A 20,989-nucleotide genomic window follows, 5' to 3' on the forward strand; every position below is an offset into this window, starting at 1 on the left:
ATATAGACAAAGCAATCCTAAGTGCGGTTTCGGACTATAGGACAAGTTTCCGTGACAGGATGAAGATCCAATATTTCGCAGCTACTGCAGTAATGTGCAAAGAATCGTAAATGTCAGATCTGACAGCAAGACTAGGCATGGGTATTGTGTCCCATTATAGACGCGCCTACCGCTGACACGGGAACACCCCGTCATTGAAGGGAGCTGTATGAGTATCATCCAGTGGTCACCATGGTTACAGCAAACGCATCGGTGAGAGAATCCTATCCCGCACATGAGATCTTGACGCGGCGGAGAGAAAGGTCGCGCCAGCATTTCAAAGCGCTGGGCTCCCTAGCCAGCGAACTGTGTTTGAGCGGTTGGTGGCGGCTGCGGTGCATACTCCTTTGCAGAGGCGGTGTAATGCACTACTTGACAGAAAACGTACGCATGACTCACGACATATGTATCCATATACGTTCACGCGGGCCCGCAACCATGCGACATGAGCAGCAGCAGCATCAAGGAGATACTCTGGTCTCTCGGGCTAGGTCTTTGAGCGGTATTGTTAATGCTGTGAACCTGGTCACTGAGGTCTGTGATGACATCACATCCCGAAGATCACGTCTCGCGGGCACAGCATCAAGAATAGACGTCCAGTATACAGAATACGCATCCAGGTCCAGGAGTTTGACGCTGGATTGAAGCGCATACAGGCGTACATCACGCGTCACGCGTTCTCTTTAGGGCAGCCTTTAGCGCGTCGAGAAGGTAAACGCTGACTGGAACACAGGGCTTGTCCTCATCATCGCGTACGATGAGCAGCCTATCCGACTCCGTCGACCGCATATGCTTACTCGCTAAAAACATACGCCTAAATGCTGCTAGCTGCGCGTCCGAGACCGCCGGCCCATTTACCAAAGCAGTTCTCCACGCCCCGCTCGGCGACCTCATCCGCGACATCGACCCCGCCGAACTCGGCCTCTTCACGCTTGTCGCACCTTCGAAGCAAGTCCCGGACGTAGATAATACTGGCGCATCTACCAGCGAGATCACGCGCGCCGAGTTCCACGGCGCGACACCGCTGAAGAAGCCGCCCGTACCCAAGCCGGGGCGCCATAATCCACAGCGGCCGGGCGAGCATGAACCAGAGGTGTATGCGCGAGCGGCGATAAAGTATCTCGACCGCTAGTGAGTAGCCTACTTGTACCACTATCGATCTCTCATTCACACCAAGGGCGGCAGCCAGTCGATCAGGCCCATGCCTCGGGCAGCCGAGCAAGCGACCCGGATCACGGAGCACCTAGACGTCGTCCGCGAGAGCATGAGGAAACTCAATGATGAACTCAAGCAAGTCAGTTCAATGTATGCTATCATCTGTGCGGCGCCGACTAAGTATAGCATGCGACGGCAGATGCGTGTAGCCCACCCGCTTCCCCTAAGGCTACAATCAGACAGGAGGAGAAGCGAATACGGGAAGCCCAGGCTCGTATTCGTGAGCTTCGGAAGCGAGTGAGTCTCATTTGTTCCTGGTCTCCGCTTATATTAACCCACAAACTCAGAAAGACGCTTTGCTAAAGCAGAGAGCTTCTGCGAGGATAGCAACGCCGAAGGCAAGGCCAAACCTACAAACGCCGCCTCCTGCTGATGCGCAAGAGGAAACGTTCTGGAACACACCTGCAGCTTCGGCGCGCACTCTACACTTCACCGGGGAGTCTCTTCTGGATGAGCATGTGGACGTAGGTGACATATCGGGAGTCTCATTCGCAAGCCCGCTGCCAGTTCGTAGTTCAATTCAATCCTTGCCGCGATTAGCAGTCGCAGAAGACGATGAACCCGAGACGCAGCTCGAGCCCGATATTGCAGAGCTTGAATCAATGGACGACGGCAAATCGATGGGGTCTGTCGACGGACCCCCTGAGGATGAGGTGGAAGAGGAGCAGACCGTTGTGATGCGTCAGCCTCCACCAGGCGGGGCAGTCGACGTTCCAGATGAAGTAGCAGAGGCTGCTCTCGAGCCTGCATCAGAACCGCCACCAGTGGCGGAAACACACGGTGTTGCAAGGAGCTCGAAGGTCCGAGTCACTACAGAGCTGGAACATATTGTGGTGCGTCCTGTCTGTAAGGACACCTAGCCCGGGCTGACCTCAAAGTAGTCGAAGATCTGGGCCACTGTCGGCGAGCTCATCATGCCCGGCCACTCGTTCGATATAACAGGCAGTAGTGGAAGCAAACCCCCACGGGCAAAAGAGACTATGTTAGTCATGTCCTGCTCTCATCTATCTCGTCTGACATCTTCGTCATAGCGCCCACCTGCGGACGCTCTCCAGCATGACGCCTGCGCCAGCTTCTCCCACCGCCAGTCTGTCCTCATTCAATAACACTGCATCCTCAGCGTCCGCTGGCGCATCCGGGCAACCCACTGCGCAGCAGGTACTCACGGGGTACATGCTGTTGACTCTTTTGTCCGCGCCACCAGCGTATGCGATGCCGCTGACCCAGTTGAAGGAGGCGCTATCAGCCAAAACGGCGGAGTTGGGAGTGAGCGCGGTCACTGCGATCGGCGGCTCAGGTGTCACTCGACCTATCTACGGATGTGTAGCAAAGCGGTTATTGAAGATCGACCGTAGTGGAGGCGGACAGGTGGTGAAGTTCGATGTATAACATGTTGTGTAAATTGGTTGCGTTCATGGCACGCCTCACCAAGGGGATTTGGAGGATCACGTAGTTCTCTAATGACGAGGGATATAAAATTACAAGACACACCAGAGAAGAGTTCCCGACACTAGAGACCGACTCTTTACTACAACAACGCTGTTTACCTTCTGTAATGGGCGTGTTGTTAGCTTGAACATTAAATGCTGCCGTATTTTACGATCGTCGCGCCAAGTTATCGCTTGGCTTGACTTGCAGCCTCTGCGGGAGAAGCAATGTTATATATAATAATCCTGATAGAACGGCTGGGGCCATACCTCTTCTTGTAGCATCCTCTAGAAGCTGGGTGTCGACGTGCTCCGCAGGAAGCTGCACGTACCGAACGACTGATCCGCGAATGAAGCAGTTCTTCACCGCCATCTGAGATATATTGTGGTGAATGTGTCGCGCGCTGTCGCGTTTGCAGCTAACGTACCATGTGTGGGTGCCTTGCCTCGTCCAGCACCTTGATGGAATCCAGTCGGATGTTCAAGAACCTGCGTAGACACACTTTATGAGCCACCTCACAGCACATGAATCAACGAGACGGTAAGCCGTGATAGGTCACTCACTGGTCGACCGACTTGAGCACGCCCGTGATCGAGAGGTCATTCTTGAGCTCGACGGTGACGCGTTGGTCAGTCAGCGTCTTGAAGACAGAGAAGATCAACTGCAAAGTGTGTATGTTAAGCCCAGAGCCATTGGCACTTCCCCTCCTTGGAGATCTCGCTTACCATGGCACGACGGGACTGGAAGAGAGCAGTGGCTAGCCCGCGTTTTCGAGATCTCGATCACATACAACCTCGACGCCGCCCATTTTGGCAGGTGTTAAGGTTCATATGTGGCTTAGCGGACCAAGGTCAAGGGCCTATGTTGGAAGAATCCTGTTTATCATGGTCCTACATTTCGATGATAAAACATTAGCAATTGAACTGTCCCGTACGATGAACCTATACTGCCTCCTGTACTTTCGCAGGGCTACGAATGGATAGATGATGCCTTGAACCGTCAGACATGATATACGGAGCCGGCGCAGGTTGAAGGATTTATCCATTCTGCTTTTAGGAAACTACTTGGTCCGCAATAAGTACAGCATAGCAAGCTCGACGTGAACAAGTAAGTGAGTTTAAGCTATCACATCACTACATATCTAAGTCATCGAGACCGAGCGAAAGGCTAGCTAAGCACATGCTAAGCAAGTCGTATTTATAAAGTACGATGCGAATCATCATCTCCGTCGTGATCATCATGCGTTATATCGGAGATCATTCATCCAAACGTCATGTAAATGCCCTGTTTGCATGTTGCCACATCCTCATGACCCAGATCTAGAAATCCCCTGTGCGCAAATGTCAAATTCCCAAATTCTCCGTGGATATCGCAACGCAACCTCACCTTCAAGCGCGCCCTCGCCTGCTTGAGGCAGTTCAAGATGACAACTATCTCGTCCCAGTACGATAACGCTTCCGGCGGCGAGAACCTGTCTGTGCCTACCATCTCGAGATGGGGGAACAGGCCATCAAGGTAGTGCGCCAGAGCAACCTTGTCAGTAGGTGACGTCGCTTCTCCGTGACGTCTCCGCAGTCTGATCTGGCGGAGTTCATGTGATGTAAATAGATTTGCACTTGACAGCGCTTGCACATCGATGTGGCATACTAAGCCCATTTCGAGAGAATACAATGAAGGGTGGTGAAAAGCGAAGGAAGAAAGCACTGTGATGGGGAGGGTAGACTCGTGACCACCGGAAACGAGCGACAATTCCCGGAGGTCTGGCCAGGCAGTCACCGTGTCTTGAATGTCGCTTTCTGTTAGTAGCGTGGAGGGAACCCGAATACGAAGGACTTCCAATTGCTCTTGGCGTAGGAGAGGATTCATAATGTCCGCAAGAGCAACGTGCTTCCACAATGACTCTGCATCATGCACCTGTCTGAAGCACACCGTTAGTTTTCTTGCCAGCATACTGATCGAAAGCAAAACTTGCGGTGAAGGTCCCCATACGTTGAGGATGACGGAAATCAAAGAGGAAGACAAGATCATTTTGAGAAGCTGAAGGACAAAAGGAGACGATGTTGTTTTGATGCAGAGGTTGTTTCACGAGCGGAAGCCAACCAAAATGCCAAGGTCCTCACGCCAAGAAAGGTTTGGACAGTCGAGTGCCAGGCGTGTGAGATGCTCCATTTGCATGCAAACTAGGACGATGGACCTTGTGACGAAGGGCACGCACAGCTCTAGGCGCTGCAAGTTCCGAAAGCCAGACAAGTCCAGCGCATGCGGGTGTAAAGAGGCATTGAGATAAAACCTCTGGAGGTGAGGAGCATGAGAGGAGAGTGAAATGAGAGCATTCCCTACAACGTTGTCCCATTCGCCGCAACCATGTTCCCACTCTCCTAGCGAAGTTTTGGCTCGCTGCTTCTGTAAAGCATCTTTGGCGCTGTAACGAAGGACAACCTTTCGAAGTGAACCCGACAGGGCAAGAAAGATGTCGGACCCGATTGCAAGGTATTGTTGATACCAGTCAAGCGATATCAAGGCTGGTAGAAAAGGCTGGTTTCCGTTTCTTTCTCGTAACAGATAGAACACTGAGGGATGGACCGTCCTGAACGTGTCATGGCACTCAAGGATTCGTACACGACGCGCATAAGATTCGAATCGTGACCAGTACTCGCATGATATACGCCCGCATACCATCTAGTCCGTTGATATGTCAGAAGGAATAAATCGTTTCAGACTGGAACTGAACAGACCCAAGTAGTGGTAGCACCATCCACGCCATGTTCATACAGAGTCACTTGTCGGAAAGCATTGCCAAGAATGCTAAAGAGGGGCATTAAGCTATCAAGGCTCCTCCATAGGGCGTCCAGTGCATGTTCCGAGAACATTTTAGAGACACCTGCTGTGCGAGCCAGATCTGTCCGCGTTTCTTGCACCGACTCAGGAGTCTGGAATGATTGGAAAATGGTTCTCATCATGAGGTTGTTGCTAAGAGCTTGAGACGACATCTACCAAATGAGCGAGGGCATGAGCTTCAGAAATACCTACATAGAGTGCATAGGTCGTCATTAGTGATGAACAACAACTGACTCACCGTTTCTAAGAGCGCGGAACGTTGAGACCACGCTCTTGGCACACTCCTGAAGAGCTTGTGCGCGAACTTCACTCTTCCTGTGCGAAATTGACGCGACGACGAGGCATAGCTGCTGGCAAGTCGCGGTAATTTAAATAATGCGGACATTGACACGTGATCGCGTGTGAGTGCCCGATCCGGATTGGAATTTCGCAGCGCACTTTGCTTGTGTTCACCGCAATTCTCTCTGACCACCCGCTTTCTGGTGGTATACATACTTAGCTCTGTCAGAAGACTCCGGGGCCACAATTCTCGCGATTAACAACAAAAGCTCGTGCGGTCAAGACATTACGGCAAAAAGGAGGCATGACAATGCAGGGCACGTCTTCATTCAAACGAGCAATAACCTGCTGGCATCGGTCATCAACGCCAGGTTTGTTATATTTCGGAACATTTATCTGTTGCGCTCACACCATTCTACCGCCAGGATCGTTGTTATTGTCAAAAGACCGAGCGTCACAGTGCTGCAATAGTATACTACCCTCCTACCCATACAGCAAACCCATCCCCGGTCCTTCTAGAATCTACTCGCACTCACGAAATTATTCCACAAGTCATGCTCCCACTACGGATAAGCAACGGTGAGCATATCAAGAGTTACTCTGCGGACATGCGCATGACACCCTTAACAGCAAAGATGACTCAATATTCTCCTCCTCTGTCTCGCCGTGGGACCACGTCTTTGCAGACCTCAATGACCTTCCACCGCTCATTCCTTCTTCAGCTCGCTCAAAAAGAGACAGGGTCTCGCTCAAACGCCAGGCCATGACAGCCCGCGAGATAAATACGTTCGACGAGATGTTTGAGATCATTTTCAACGCATCTTCGGAGCAGAAGCAAGGCCTAGCCGGCTCTTCAGGCATTGGGCGAGGATCATCTTCGGCTCTGGGCGACCTCATGGGCACATTACGCCAGCAGTCAAAACAGGTCCGGTGGACAACTGAGGCGGACGAGGAGCTTGATAGGAAGAGGGAGGAAATGGAGTTGTGCAATACAGACCAGCAGCTACTGGACTGGGCCATGCGGGAAGTCTTCGACGAGTCAAAACGATATGAGGACAATGCGCGACGCTCTGTCAATGGACCAGTGCAACTCCAACCGGCGTCGTACCCACACCTCGTCGCTCTTCTCATTCGCACTTTCCGCGAGAAGTATACAGACCCGCACCTTGCGTTGTCAATATTCGACTACGCACGGCACCTCTCGATCCCATCATATGTCTTCGGGTGCACGACGCCAGCGTATAACGAGCTCATCGAGACGCGGTGGTACTGCTTCCGCGACCTGCGGGGCGTATGCGATGCGCTCGAGGAGATGCGCGTGAACGGCGTTGGAATGGACAACCGCACCCGCAAGTTGGCGGAGCATATTCGTCGCGAGGTGGGCGAGCGCGAACTATGGCAAGAGGAGAGCAAACTTGGCAGCGGGGAGGTCTGGGACATGCTTGCGCGCATCGAGCGTTTCACGGCGAGACAGCGGTCCTGGAGACCGCGCCGACACTCTAATACTGCATCGGAAAAGATGTCGCCCCGGCCGAGGAAAGCGTGGTCTTCCGACCAGGAGAGTTGGAAAGCCAAGGCGCTGAACAACGACGAAGGGTCTGACGAGTGGGAATTTGGTCGTTGGGACGATCTGAAGCGTGATAGTCACCCCACAGCACATTAATGCACCATTGCTGTTCTATGCTCTGCGTCGTACCAGAGCCTACACGTGCAAGAAGGCTGCAATCCTAGCATCTTCGGGTACGTGTCTCGGCCGCAGACGTAGATGTACCGTCCAGAAACTCTATGCTCTCTTGTCGCGCACTAATTAGTGTATCGCTGATCTGGAAGACGATAAATGAGATAGATATTTTCTAGATTCCATAGTATTAGTACCCAAAACCAAAGGGTTGAGTTAGCGAAGGACGACCGGGTAGATTAGTTCTGACAGCAGACGGTTCCAAAGGATCATACAACAGATTGAGTGCGAGTCAAAATGGACGCGAAAGTGTGGGTAAGGAACGTGAGTGGTTATGCAGGGGCTTACAGTATCGAGATTAGATCCGGGATTACGCTAATGATGAGGATGACGGCGTGACTGAGATCCTCGAGGTGCCGCGTTCGACGGCGGGAGGGCACCCTGACCATGGCTGGGAATGTAGTCGGGATCTACTGCGTTGCATTGGAGGTGAAGGAGCAGACTGTGCACGAACGTTTGTTCGTACCTATCGAGGCGTCAATTGTGATGGCGCGGCAGCCTTAAATAATCACTCACTGGGCATTTGTGAAGACAACGGCCATTGACTCCGAGTTGCAGCGGAGGAGATTCGGGGCCATCACCAAGGCGAGATTCGCAGAGGTCATCTTGGTAACAGCCTGAATCTTCTCGTCTAGAAACAGCTGCAAGAAACTGACGGCGAACAAAACGACCCGCCGGTTAATTGTCGGCAACCTGTGAATGATTTGCACACACGCGTCCGGATCTTTCGAGCTCGAGACGCAATCGTTGTACAGCTCATCCGGAACAAGGGGATCGCAAAGCTCGCGTAACCAGAGCTTCATGAGCGAAGCCAAGACATGAGGGTCGTCGACACCATCAAGACTATAGTAACCCTTGTCGATGCGAAGTTTGAGGTCAGAGACAGCATCTCCGTCTCCAGGCACACGGAAGATACCCTCGGTCTTGGTACCTCCTAGCGCAAGGATGCCATCTGCGAGGAACGGGAGAATAATCGGGATTTTCATGTGGGGGTAACTCCGCTCCTGAAGTCTGTACACTGCGTCCAGTGATTCTCCAAATATTGAGGGATGGAAAGCGGCATCCTATGAAACTACGTGAGCTAGGAGTTGTGAGAGAATCAGATACCACTGACAGAGGCCGTCTCGATTTCGGCGACAGTAGGTGGTTTTCCCCGTGGTCCTTTCCGCGAGACATACGCCAATCGTCGCAGGCAATATTTCGCCATCACATCAGTCCGACCTTCATGATGTGAGGTAGCCTGCTGAAGGTACGAGCGGAGGTAGGTCTCGAAGTCCTTGGAAGGAGGGAACGTCGCGAGTAGGACACAAAGAAGCTGCCAGCCTTTAAAGATGCTTTCACTGAACACATGTCAGTCAACTGCGCATGTCCTTCAGCAGCAAATAGCGACGCACGTGTTAGGGTTCCCGGTGAGCTGTTTCATGACCTGGCAGTATATCTCATCCCGCAGTTCTCCATGCGCAAGCCCTTCGCTCAACAGCCACCGTTCTTCCTCTAGCAGAGCAGCGGATGATCCGCTAACTAGTGAGGGAGTGGACGCATTGTGAGGCGCGTGAGTATCTGCTCCTGCTCGCGAGCCCACTGGCCGATCGCGCTCGCGGTCTCCCATCACATGCTGGATGACCTTGAACAGTTTCAAGGCGTCCTTATGCAGTGACTTATTCAACATAAGGAGAGGGGAGCTCAGAAGGGGCTACATACGGGGAGAGGTTAGAAGCAGCCATAAAAGTAGCGATGTTCGACTGACCTTCTGCCACGACATCAACTGCTCCACCGGGACCTTTCTTTTGAACAGAAAGCCCGTTCGATGTGTTGAGAAGTATTGCTTGGCAAAGTAAGTCTCGGCAAATTGCTGGATATCTGACGAGAGATCTTGAGGAAGCACTGGATACCTTCTGGACACCGTCCGATGTCAATGGTCTCGTTCAAAAACAGGCAACGAAGGCTTACCCCGTGTTGAGTGAATCATCTGAGGTCCGGGTCGCTTTGCGATAGACTTCGACGGCGATTGGTGCTGACATCAGATCCAGCACTGGGTTGAGCATCTTGGTTGCGTCTGACAAGCGAGCAGCGCGATATCAATCTGGTGTACCTCCGCAGGGCCGACGAACAAGTTGTACCTGCATTGTAGATGGGGCTGCTGATCACCTTTCCATGCAACGACACAGGTATCGGGTTGGATACGCTCCGCCCGCCGAGGTGAGGAAGTGCAGGTATTGGTCTTCGAGGCGAGGGTGGCATAAGGGTCTTCTCCTTCTTCTTTCCTTTCAACCACGCGGGGGACGTAGGAGACGGAGATGTCGTGTCGGGGAGCGGATCGGTGCTAATGCGTAGTCTCCGTGGGTCCTGAGATGCATGCTCGTCGTGGCCGCCATCTGTGCGTGCTCTGCGTGTCTCTTGCATAGCCGAACGCTCTTCATGACTACTGTCTGACACAGCATGGTGCTTGCCGGTGGAGGTAGATGACTGCGAGCTAGACAAGGCGATCATCTCTAGTGCGGCACTCAGACTCTGTGGCTGCGGAGACCGGTACGACAAGTAGTTGGACGAGCGTGATCGCCCTAGCGCCAGATCGTCCGCAATGCTCCTCCGCCCTGAATGACTGTGCCGCTCCGTTTCCTGTGCTTTCCCCTTTGTAGATCGCTCGCCTAGTGATACGGACTTGCGCCCAGTCGGCGAGCTTGCCTGCGATGAAGCATCGGACATGTAGGGCGAGCCAGGGATAGGCGCCAGAGGGTGCCCGCGAGGATACGAAAGGGGGCCGCCACCGATACCCGAAGTGGGATTCATAGGTTCGCCGCTGGACGAAGGACGACGCGCCGACTTCTTATAGCCACCAGAGCCAGAGTTGACATTTGTGGACTTGACGGGGGAACTACGCGTCGAGGATTGCGACCGGCGGTTCTGCAGGGTGCTTCTGGGAGAGCGATTCTGGCCAGATACATCCTGCTCGCTCACATACGATCGAGAGCGGCGGTATGGCACACGCTCTGGTTTTGACTTCGGTGATTCAGGCTCAAGCTGTGAAGTACGTCGGATAGACAACCTGCGGCCAAGAGCAGTATTCTGCAAATTCTCAATGATTTGTAGGTAGATTCAGCAAGCAAGAGACTCACTTGAAGGATACCCAACGGTATTACGAATGCCTGCGGGCGCTCCCATGTTGTTTCGCCAGACTTGGTGTGATAGTAGTACGCTAGATTGCTCGTCTCATCGATCATTTCCCACCATTCTCCTTCAGGATTCGGTGGTAGTCTATGACGAGCATCTAACTCCATAAACTGGTCAAGGGTAAACGGCAGAAGGACTCACAGGAAGTTACCGACTGGTGGATCCCAACTGACTTCACCGGTGGAAGGACATGCGTAGAATGATACCTGGGTCTATGACGATGCCACATCAGCGTGTGGTGGGATGTGAGAGCGACTAAGTAGGCACCTGCGGGTCCAACAAAGTGACCCAGAAGTTGGACCCCCAGCCATCGTCGGTGGTTGGGGCGTTGACAGATGAGCCACGCTTCAATGAAAGGCTTGATGTGGGCCTTCCATTCAAGTGGACAGCAGGCGCGGATGGCAAGTCTTTATTGGTATCCTCTGCATCTGGCGTGTTCTGCTCGCTTGAGTTTGATGCGGGTTTAGTACTGCCAGCGTCGTTGTTGGTACTCTCTTCAGACTTTAAGCCCACCATATGCCCGAGCAGTTATTATAGCAGTCCCAAAATTACGCAGCTGTTCAATCGCGTCGAAAGAATGCTCTAATTCCGTCCGGAGCCTCGACCGATGGTGCCCGTTGCGATTCCCAGAGTATAGAAGAAAATAAGGTATAGATGAGGGTTAGGTATATGCGACAAGGATGGTGAATGAAGTGTATAGTTGGACGTCAAGGGAGAAGTCAGATAGACGATAGTACTAAGGCGTCGAGAAGCAGGCATCCTTCTACTCGATCACATGACTGCATGTAATTGGTACACCACATCCATATCGGGTCACAGCCAGATCAGATCCAGACAGCGACGTCTGGCCACCACCTCTTTCCCAGACAATGAGTGTGTCGTCTCCAGCTTTATGTCCAGCTCTCCTCCAGCTATGCACGTCAATAGGTCGAGCTTGATGTCACCTTCTCCACAATGTAAACTCAGCCAGCTGTGGGCACAAAACACAAGAGTACTCGCGCGCTCAGAGATTACTTTCATAGCTGACATGGGACATGACTGAATAAGTATGTCTCATAATCATGCGTGTAGATCAAACCTCGGCAGACACCCTCGAGGTCCCGACCTTTGTCAAGTGTGTTCACTGCAGCGGCAGGCGTTGTGGTGATGGACCTGGGGTGAGTGCGTCTCCATCCAGGATCATCCCGGTGGTTGAGGGGTGCATGCTTGACAGCAGGAGGCCAGAGATACTTAGTGGGCATGTCTTCTTCTGTCGCAAGCTGACCCCCGAGGGCTTGCTTTCCCGATATACATTCAGATACATCCACATTCAGGTATTCATGCACCACAACTACTTTGTGTGTCCAGCTCATTGGCTTCATGAAGATGCCCAATGATGAGATGTGAGTTGCTTGCCAAGCCTCAGTTTGAAGTGTGTGAGTGACTCAATTTAATAGTCAAAGCTGGAACACCTTGGTGACACTGCTGATCCTAGCTGTAACTGACCTAGTGAGGTTGTATTACACTTATCTGTGTTGTTGGTGAGATCACCCTTCCTCAACTGTGTACTCAGCAGAAGTTCTTCCTAGTACACAGCTCAAGAAAGGTGATCTTCAATAGGACTTCTTGCAATCAGCTTGCACCTAGAGCATCTGGAAGTCAGTTGTGGGAGCTCTGATACTCAGCTAATATGCACATTAGGTCCTGTACACACCACCAGTGTGCCACGATTTGTTGCCACCATGTAATAATGAGTCATCTTTCCAGTAAGACTGCCAAGCATAAATCCTTATCTTGCCATCTCATTTACAATGGGTTGATCACTGCAATGGTCTGACTTGGAGGAATGCAGCACTTTTGACTCCGAGAAACAGTGGATACAGTACATATTGTGCTTTGTAGCTCCACGAGCGGTGGTCTTATAGCTCAGTGGTAGAGCATACGATTGCAGTGCGGTTATCGTACGGTCCCGTGTTCGATCCACGGTGAGACCTCTTTTTCGTCTCCGCGCCTATTGTACGATTCTTCAACATGTTACTCGCATCATGATCCATTCATCTCACATGGGAAGCATATGTCCCACATACGAATACAAGACACGTGAATTTGCTATATATGACCCTAGTATGAATTAATGTACAAGGCGAGTCCTTAGCCTCACACGCAATGCATGCTCATAATCCGGCTGCAGTACGAAGGCTTGTGTAGTCAGGAGTCCCCAGCCCAGTCACCTGTGCAAGTGCATTCGTAAGTGCCGCTTCAACGCTTCTAGCACGCCTACGACTTACGGGATCCCAGCCTGTGGTCGCGGAGAAACCATCGGAGAAGCATCCCGGGTTGTCGCCCGAGGTGACGTCGTTCAGAGAGGATGCAGCGGTGGAGTACAGCCAGGGGTTCAGGAAGCCGAGGGGCGACTTGCCCGCCGCGATAAGCTCGTCGTTGAGCAGCGCGATCACCGACGCGAAGGTGGGGCTCGCGCAGCTTGTGCCGCTAACCGACTCGACGTCCTGGTCCAAGACGATGTTGAAGTTCTCGCCCTGGGCGGAGACGTCAGGGTAGCCGCGGCCGGATGCGTTGTATCTCCCAGAGTACGTGTCACCGAGGTACGAGAGATAGCCTGACACGGCGGACTGCTGATATGACGGGACGCCCCAGTAGTTGGAGAAGCCGCCAGATGAGAAGTCCGCAGCCGTCTCGGGGCTGATGCCAGTGGTTGCGCCGACCGATGTTAGGCTGCAAGACGTGGAAAGTAAGGGATAAGGAGAATGCGGCTGAAAACTGTGACGTACTAAGGACACCCGGAGGGGAATGTGGGGACAAAGTCCCAGCAGAAGAGGCTGTCCTGTGGTCCAGAGACACCGCCATCTCCAGATGCAAACAAGATGGAAACACCACGAGCGCCGAGTTGAGCGTAGGCATTGCAAAGGTTCCTGAAGTGATTATAAGCAATATGGCCTGGGCGAAGGAGATAATCGCCTACTCAGCCATAGCAATCGGAACGTCAGATTCACTTGAACCATAGCTGGTCGTCAAGACCTGTGGGGGAGCGTCCTGAGCGAGCAAGTAGTTGATGATATCTAGGAAGCCATCGAGGTCCCCGTCATTGGTGTTCTCGCCCACAGAAATGAAGACGACAGGCACGTCAGTTGCGAGTCCAACAGTGTACTGCGTGTCCAGGTTCTGAGTGTGGTTCCATCAGCGAGGAATATCACAACAGATTCCAGGGAACACCGTACAGCTTCGTCACCGGCATCAGACCCGTCTTGTGGATCAGAACCGCCATCAAGCGTCTCGACAGTGAAAGTGGTGTCTGATGACATATCTGTGCGGTACGTCTCCAAGAAAGTCTGTTTGGGAGGGGCTTAGAAGCATGATTCGGTATCATAGACAGGGTCCGCGTACCGCAAGGTCGGCCTGGTTAGCGTACTGGTCACTAAAACCGCTCACACCAAGTGTGTTCGACGTCTGCGTAGCAGGTGTGGAAGGAAGGTTGTACAGCGATTGCAAGCAGGCCGGAGTGATAGTGTCTGCGCACGACGACGCAGTGTCGATCACGCCGGTATTGGCAGCACGACTAGACACCTTCCGGAATGCAGGCAGGCTCGCTTTATACGTCGGAAATCTACGGTTGGATATCGTTAGACACGTACACCGTCGTAGGGAAAATGCTATAGAATAACACGAACGTCGTGGTGGGGTGAACGATGGCGACGTGATCCGTCAGTTCCTCAGGGATAGAATACGACAGCGTTCGAATTGTCTGCTTCCCCGTACTCTCATGCTTGAAGACACTATAATCTGCGTTGAAGATCTCATTGGCCTTGCTAACCGGAATCTGGACCTCCACCCAATCGCCAGCGGGTGTCAGGGTCTTCGCCGTGATGTCATTCTCTTGGAGCCACGCGTTCACCGCAGAAACAGCCTCTGGCGAAGGCGCAACGAACTGCGCCGCCTATCGTGAATGATCAAAAGATTAGTCCTTCAGTTAAAAATACACGGAGACCCTGGCGTACCTCCTCCTTGCTTAGATGTTGACCGTAAACGGGACTCGAAGGCGTGCTGACATCATACAGAGCTTCTTCGAGTCCTCCCGGGTTGCTCTGAGCCATTGCCAGACGGATGCTGAGAACCGTACTGGCGTCCTGAGGACCAACGTAGGTGAACCCAGCGGGAATATTTGCTCTGCGATCATACTGGCGCATGGTGCGGCCAGACGCAAGGCCGACCACCGACACTAGACAGTAAGCAGATACTAAGGCAAAGCGCAGCATTGTTAAGTCGGGCGACGGTCAGTAGAGATGGGCTTGCTATGGCGCCCGTTTATACCGTGCGCCAGTAGGCACTCAAGCGCGAGCCCACGGAACCGGAGACACCAGCAGCATCATAGTAAGGACTGAAAGGAGACGCGTGCCCAGGGACAGCTATGCGGAAAGTATCAGGAGGTTCTTCCTGGAATGCATGGCACACCGCGGTCAGTGTCCAAGATTAGAGAGGAGGCAACGGACGTACGTCCGATAGGCATGCACCGAACGGCTGCATCAGTGACGGTGAGTACAGAACATCGCGCGAATAATCAATTTATCAGAATAGATCAGAACGAGCAGCCCGTCGAACAAGCTGCATGGCACAAGGCCAGTGATAGCAGGATAAATCCGGAAATTGCTTATCTTAAGCTTGGCTACCGAGACGCAGACACGCCCATTGTGGCATTGGGACCGGCGAAGCACACGGCGAGCATCATATCCGAGACGCAGAGTAATCCATATGGCATGTGCTGAAGAGCTTCCGTTTTGCCGGCGGGGATAGAACTATAGCCCAAGACTCCCAGAATATTAAGATACTGGGACAGAAGGGTCAGTGCGGAAGCTGGATGCAGATTCCCATGCTCAGCAGGTGAGGGACACATGTCGACCTGTTTGGACCGGAGGATCCTCAGTGAGGATCCCTGCCCGCACCGTGGCGTAAGAAAGGCCACGCAGGCGCCCGTAGTACGGCAGTCCCTGATGGATATAATAGGCGCCCGTCTGATAAAGTGTGGCTTAAGTGCGGAGGCTCCTAACGACCCTTGCAAATCGTGATGCTCCCTTGAAAATCTCACATGACAACATAACGACAGGAATAGCGCGTGTCATTACCACTTGCGTTCATTCGCGAATGCTGCCCCTCGCCACGCCCTCAAGCTCCCAATGACTCGTTCCTTCGTTCTACAAGCCTGCGGCAGTCCTCAGCTTGGCATAGTTGGGGGTTCCAAGCCCAGTGACCTGTATAAGATGGTTCAATTCCAGTTCCAGGCCATTCTCCTGATGCAGAGACATACCGGATCCCAGCCCACAGTGGCGTTGAAGCCATCAGTGTTGCAACCAGGATTGTTTCCCGAAGTGATATCCGTAAATGAAGTCGCGGCCGTCGAGTACAACCAGGGATTCAAGAACCCGAGCGGCGAGTCTCCGGCAGCGATAAGCTCATCGTTGAGCAGGGCGATAATGGACGCGAAGGTCGGGCTTGCGCAGCTCGTGCCGCTTACAGTCTCGAAGTCGCCTTCGTAGGCGATTATGAAGTTCTCTGCCTGAGTGGCGACATCAGGGAAGCCACGCCCAGAGGCATTGTACAGGCCCGAGTACGTGTCCCCGAGGTATGAGAGGTAGTCGGAGACGACGGACTCCTGGTATGATGGCCTGCTCCAGTAGTTGGAGAATCCTCCGCCCGAGAAATACACCGCTGTCTCGGGGTTTATACCAGTAGTACCCCCGACGGACGTCATGCTTCCCAAGCCCCTAATCAGCTCACAGGGATACTCGGCCTACAGGGAACTCACTAGGGGCATCCAGAGGGAAACTCGGGGACAAAGGTTGTGCACGACTCGGACTGGACTCCCGAGACACCGCCGTCCCCTGAGGCAAATAGCAGAGATACCCCACGTGCACCAAGTTGCGCGTACGCGTTGCACAAGTTCCTGTCCATGTCAGACAAGCCTCAGAGGTCAGCTCAAATCTGCTTGAAGCCTCCACGTACTCTGCCATTGCAATAGGGATGTCTGGTTCGTAGTCTCCATAGCTCGTCGTCAGAACTTGGGGAGGCGCGTCTTGGTTGAGCAGATAGTTGATTGTGTCCAAGAAGCCGTCCAGGTCGCCGTCTTGGGTCTGATCGCCTACGGAAATAAAGGTGATGGGCACGCCGGTAGCAATGCCGACGGTGTATTGTGTATCCAAATCCTACGAGGCATTGTGAGAACACAGTAGTGCAAGGAGATCAGGGGTAAGCGTACAGCTTCTAGTCCGGCATCGTCTGACGCCTGAGGATCAGAACCACCATCCAAGGTCTCGAGCGAAAACGTTGTGGAAGCCGACAGGTCCGTACGGTATGACTTCAGGAACGTCTGTGCATCCTGCGTTCATGATATTGCAAGATAGTTACTTCATTCCAAGCATACCTTGAGGTCTGCTTTGTTAGCCCAATTGTCACCATATCCCGTGACACCCAATTTGTTGGACGACTCGGTGGCGGGAGTGGTGGGTATCCCGTATAAAGACTGCAGGCATGCCGGCGTGATCTCGTCCGCGCACGAAGAGGCAACATCCTCGCTTCGTGCACGCGTCTGCCGTTGTGAGGCCTTTACCGAAGACACAGGCGCGAGCCTGTGCGTGTTCGGGAATCTGTCGGACCCGAATAATCAGCTAACATGTTCCCGACCAAGGGAAATCGGCAGCCTACGTTGTAGTCGGGTACACCACCGCAACATGACCCACCAGATCATCCGGAATTGAGTACGTCAAGGTCCGTATGGTCTGCTTGCCCGTGCTCTCATGTGCGTAGACGTTGTACTGTGCAGCCAGTAGATCGTTCGCCTGCTCGACGGGGACCTGGACACCAAGCCAGTCACCAGCAGGAGTCAATACTGTAGCATTCAGTCCGTTCTGCTGCAACCAGCTGTCCACAGCTGACCGGGTCGAGGAGGATGGCGACACATAGTTTGCAGCCTGTAAGCGGTCCAGTCATTTAAAATAACGATATTTGCTGTACCGCACTTACGTCTTCCTTGCTCAGGTACTGCTTGTAGTTCGAACTAGAAGGCGTGCTAACGTCATAGAGCGCTTCCTCGAGTGCAGCTGGATCACTCTGCGTCAGTGCAATGCGCAGATTAAGCACGGAGTCTGGCGATGCTGCTCCGACGAATGTGAAGCCAGACGGAGGACTATCCCGGCGTCCAAGCACATGCAAGCCAGTAGATGCCGGCGTGCAAGAGGCGGTAGTGAGCAGAGCGCTCAAGACGAGTCCCACTGGGAACAGGAACATGGCGACAGGAGAGGCGGTGCTGGGAGAAGAGCAGACACTTCTTGCACACGAGCTCAACCAGGCAAAACATAATATAGTAGTCACCAGTGCGACAGATTTGTCCCAGATGATAACACAATATTACTCTGCGCGGGAGGATCTCTGCACCCCCGCAAGAGATAAGAGAAGTACGCGTGGCAGAGGAAAGGCGACCCGAGGAGCACATGTGAAGCCGGGCTTGACGAGACCGCGACAGAAGCAATGGAATGTGGACCGATATCAAATGCTGTGAAAAGTGTACATACGTCGGCTTGGCGGAGTCGCGACGCCTATCCTTGACTAATACACAAACCACATCAAGATGGTCCATATGGTCCGTGTAGCTTAGAATAGCTCCGGGAAGGTGTCGGATTAGAAGGGTCCTTGGACTTTGAAAGATCTTGCCGCCACAACGCATGGCTCACCTGACCACACAAAGCAGGCATTTGCCACCTGGATTTGCCAGTGGCTGCTCCGGTAGCTTGACCTTCATCTGCACCCGGTTCGAGACTGCGATGGGAAGCACTCAGACGCTGATCACTTCATCTTCATTCAAGCGGAGCTACAATACTGGTTACCGACAGACCCGATCCACTCGGCTGATATGTCTGGTGTGGCGGCGGGTATGCGAAAACAACAGCCTACAATGCTGGCAGGAAAACGCGAACTCGACCCTCTACAAGCCAGCCGCAGCTCTCAACTTGGCGTAGTTCGGGGTCCCCCATCCAGTGACCTACGGCCATATACTTTGTCAAGACTGCACTCCCTTGACACAGCAGGACCATAAACACGTACCGGATCCCACCCAGTCGTTGCTGAGAAGCCATCCGTACCGCAGCCCGGGTTGTCCCCCTCGGTGATGTCGTTCAGCGCGTCGGACGCCGTCGAGTACAGCCAGGGGTTGAGGAATCCAAGAGGGCTCTTGCCCGCCGCAATGAGCTCGTCGTTGATGAGTGCGATGACGGACGCAAACGTCGGACTCGACGCGCTCGTCCCGCTCACTTGCTGCACTTCCGTGTCGATCACCACGTCGAAGTTCACGCCCTGCGTGGAGATGTCCGGGAAACCGCGTCCGGACGCGTTGTAAAGCCCCTTGTACTTGTCGCCGAGGAAGTCAAGGTAGGCGGATACAGCTGTATCCTGGTACGACGGGCGCGCAAAATAGTTCGAAAAGCCCCCGGAAGAAAAGTCTGCGGCGGTTTCAGGGCTGATTCCGTTAGTAGAACCGACGCTGGTGTGGCTGCAAGACGATGTTGAATGCTAGACTATGATGCGTTGTGAGGTCACTTACTATGGGCAACCACAAGGGAATGGCACGATGAATTCGCCGCTGCACGAAGAGTCATATTGCGTTCCCGAGACTCCGCCGTCACCGGATGCGAAGAGAACTGAGACACCACGGGCTCCCAGTTGAGCGTAGGCGTTGCACACGTTGCTACACATAAACGTGAGTTTACTTAATCTGACTGGCCGTCATGTCTGTGCTCACATAGACAGATCAAGCGGTATGTCATTCTCATTAGGGCCATAGCTGGTCGTGAAGACCTGTGGAAGCGAGTCTTCGTTGAGCAAGAAATTTGCCATGTCTAGAAACCCTTCGAGGTCGCCATCATGGTTTTGCTCCCCTGCCGAGATGAAGATCGTAGACACATTCGTAGCAACTCCAACGGTGTACTGAATGTCCAGGCTCTGGATTACGGACGATAGTCAGGAACAGTTTAGAGGTCGTTTCAATGACTGACCGCCTCAGTGCCTGCATCTGACGGTTGCTGGGAGTTGGATCCTCCATCCAGCGTCTGCACAGTGAATGTAGTGGTGTCAGACGTGTCCGGACGGTACGTCTTGAGGAAGGTCTATGGCGACAAAGTCAACGTCGAGTAGCACATATTCGTTGATACGCGAAGACCAACCTTCAAATCCTGATCGTCAGCATATTGTTCGTCAAACCCAGCCACGCCAATCTTGTTCGAGCTTTGCGTGGCGGGCGTGGTAGGGATGCCGTAGAGAGACTGTAGGCACGACGGCGTGATCTCATTCGCACACGACGAGGCGACGGCCGAGTTGTCAGACTGCAGAGCACGCCTGCGCGAATCGTGCACTGAGCCCAAAGTTGGTGACTTTTTTCTCATACTCGGAAACCTGGACGAATGATTGAGCCATTGAATTCGAGAACAGCATCCGCATGCAGACCTACGTTGTCGTAGGGTAGACGACGGTGAGATGGCCCTGCAGCTCTTGAGGGATGGAGTATGACATCGTCCGGATTGTCTGCCTCCCTGTGTCACCATGCGTATAGACGTTGAATTCAGCCTCGAAGATCTCGTTCGCCTTGCTAACTGGAACCTGAAAGCTCAGCCAGTCACCGGAGGGTGTTAGAGGTGTCGCATCGATATCGTGCTGTGCCAGCCACGCGTTCACGGTGGCTTGAGTTTCGGGTGAAGGCACAACAAAGCTCGCAGCCTGAAAAGAGTAATGTTCGTGCGATGATAGCAGGTGTGTAATGAGGACGACAAACCTCCTCCTTGGTCAAGAATTGGCCATAGTTTGGACTTGATGGAGTGCTGACATCGTAGAGGGCGTCCTCGAGCCCGGCGGGGTTGCTCTGTGCGAGCGCAATGCGCAGCTTGAGTATAGTGTCAGGAGAAGCTGGCTCAGTCAGTGTAAAGCCCGCAGGCAGAGCCTCTCGCCGCCCAAGAACTTTCATGGTGCTAGCCAAAGGCTTGCCCCAAATGAGCGAACTCAAAGAAAGCACGAGAATGCTGAGTCGGAGCATGGCGACGACACCTGGACCAGAGTGCCCCACTGGCAGTACACTTCAAGTTGGAGAGCGGACAAGGAGAGCAGCGTTATTTTATAGAGGCTGATTCGCATAGCGGGTACAGGATGCCACGAAGCTCCGGACTTACGAATACGACCGCATCGGCGAATGCACGCCAACCAGCGTGGACACATAGGACCATCAACTCGTGCCCCATGTCCCGAATGGCTTCA

The 20,989-nt window shown here is 53.3% G+C and overlaps 5 protein-coding genes and 1 non-coding gene across 6 annotated transcripts; 3 read left to right on the plus strand and 3 right to left on the minus strand.

The window, feature by feature from the left end:
• Positions 1–796: 796 nt before the first annotated feature.
• POSPLADRAFT_1132375 (hypothetical protein) lies at positions 797–4,201 on the plus strand (the record flags this gene model as incomplete). Its single annotated transcript, XM_024484204.1, has 6 exons — positions 797–1,170; positions 1,225–1,333; positions 1,381–1,491; positions 1,542–2,087; positions 3,767–3,789; positions 4,006–4,201. 6 exons carry the CDS (start codon positions 797–799, stop codon positions 4,199–4,201), a joined length of 1,359 nt encoding a protein of 452 aa, XP_024343445.1.
• Positions 4,202–6,353: 2,152 nt separating this feature from the next.
• POSPLADRAFT_1131254 (hypothetical protein) lies at positions 6,354–7,462 on the plus strand (the record flags this gene model as incomplete). Its single annotated transcript, XM_024484046.1, has 2 exons — positions 6,354–6,378; positions 6,486–7,462. The coding sequence occupies 2 exons, from the start codon at positions 6,354–6,356 to the stop codon at positions 7,460–7,462; spliced, it is 1,002 nt and encodes a 333-aa protein (XP_024343446.1).
• Positions 7,463–7,852: 390 nt separating this feature from the next.
• POSPLADRAFT_1132445 (hypothetical protein) lies at positions 7,853–9,428 on the minus strand (the record flags this gene model as incomplete). Its single annotated transcript, XM_024484216.1, has 5 exons — positions 7,853–8,003; positions 8,054–8,601; positions 8,652–8,877; positions 8,932–9,230; positions 9,285–9,428. Coding segments are annotated over 5 exons (1,368 nt in total), but the record flags the coding sequence as incomplete, so codon positions are not given.
• A 3,174-nt stretch (positions 9,429–12,602) lies between these two features.
• On the plus strand, positions 12,603–12,681 carry POSPLADRAFT_t28. Its single transcript has one exon. It is a non-coding gene; the product is annotated as a tRNA-Cys (tRNA).
• Positions 12,682–12,861: 180 nt separating this feature from the next.
• Positions 12,862–17,980, minus strand: POSPLADRAFT_1064822 (hypothetical protein; the record flags this gene model as incomplete). The annotated part of the gene is made up of 8 exons (XM_024481853.1): positions 12,862–12,918; positions 12,976–13,420; positions 13,477–13,617; positions 13,668–13,867; positions 13,924–14,034; positions 14,090–14,309; positions 14,368–14,630; positions 17,708–17,980. The coding sequence occupies 8 exons, from the start codon at positions 17,978–17,980 to the stop codon at positions 12,862–12,864; spliced, it is 1,710 nt and encodes a 569-aa protein (XP_024343448.1).
• Positions 17,981–18,516: 536 nt separating this feature from the next.
• POSPLADRAFT_1064823 (hypothetical protein) lies at positions 18,517–20,771 on the minus strand (the record flags this gene model as incomplete). Its single annotated transcript, XM_024481854.1, has 8 exons — positions 18,517–18,731; positions 18,794–19,238; positions 19,290–19,433; positions 19,488–19,687; positions 19,741–19,851; positions 19,909–20,080; positions 20,193–20,458; positions 20,514–20,771. 8 exons carry the CDS (start codon positions 20,769–20,771, stop codon positions 18,675–18,677), a joined length of 1,653 nt encoding a protein of 550 aa, XP_024343449.1. The 3' UTR covers positions 18,517–18,674.
• Positions 20,772–20,989: the final 218 nt, after the last annotated feature.

This window comes from Postia placenta (genome assembly GCF_002117355.1).
Source record: "Postia placenta MAD-698-R-SB12 unplaced genomic scaffold POSPLAscaffold_2, whole genome shotgun sequence".
NCBI lineage: Eukaryota > Fungi > Basidiomycota > Agaricomycetes > Polyporales > Adustoporiaceae > Rhodonia > Rhodonia placenta.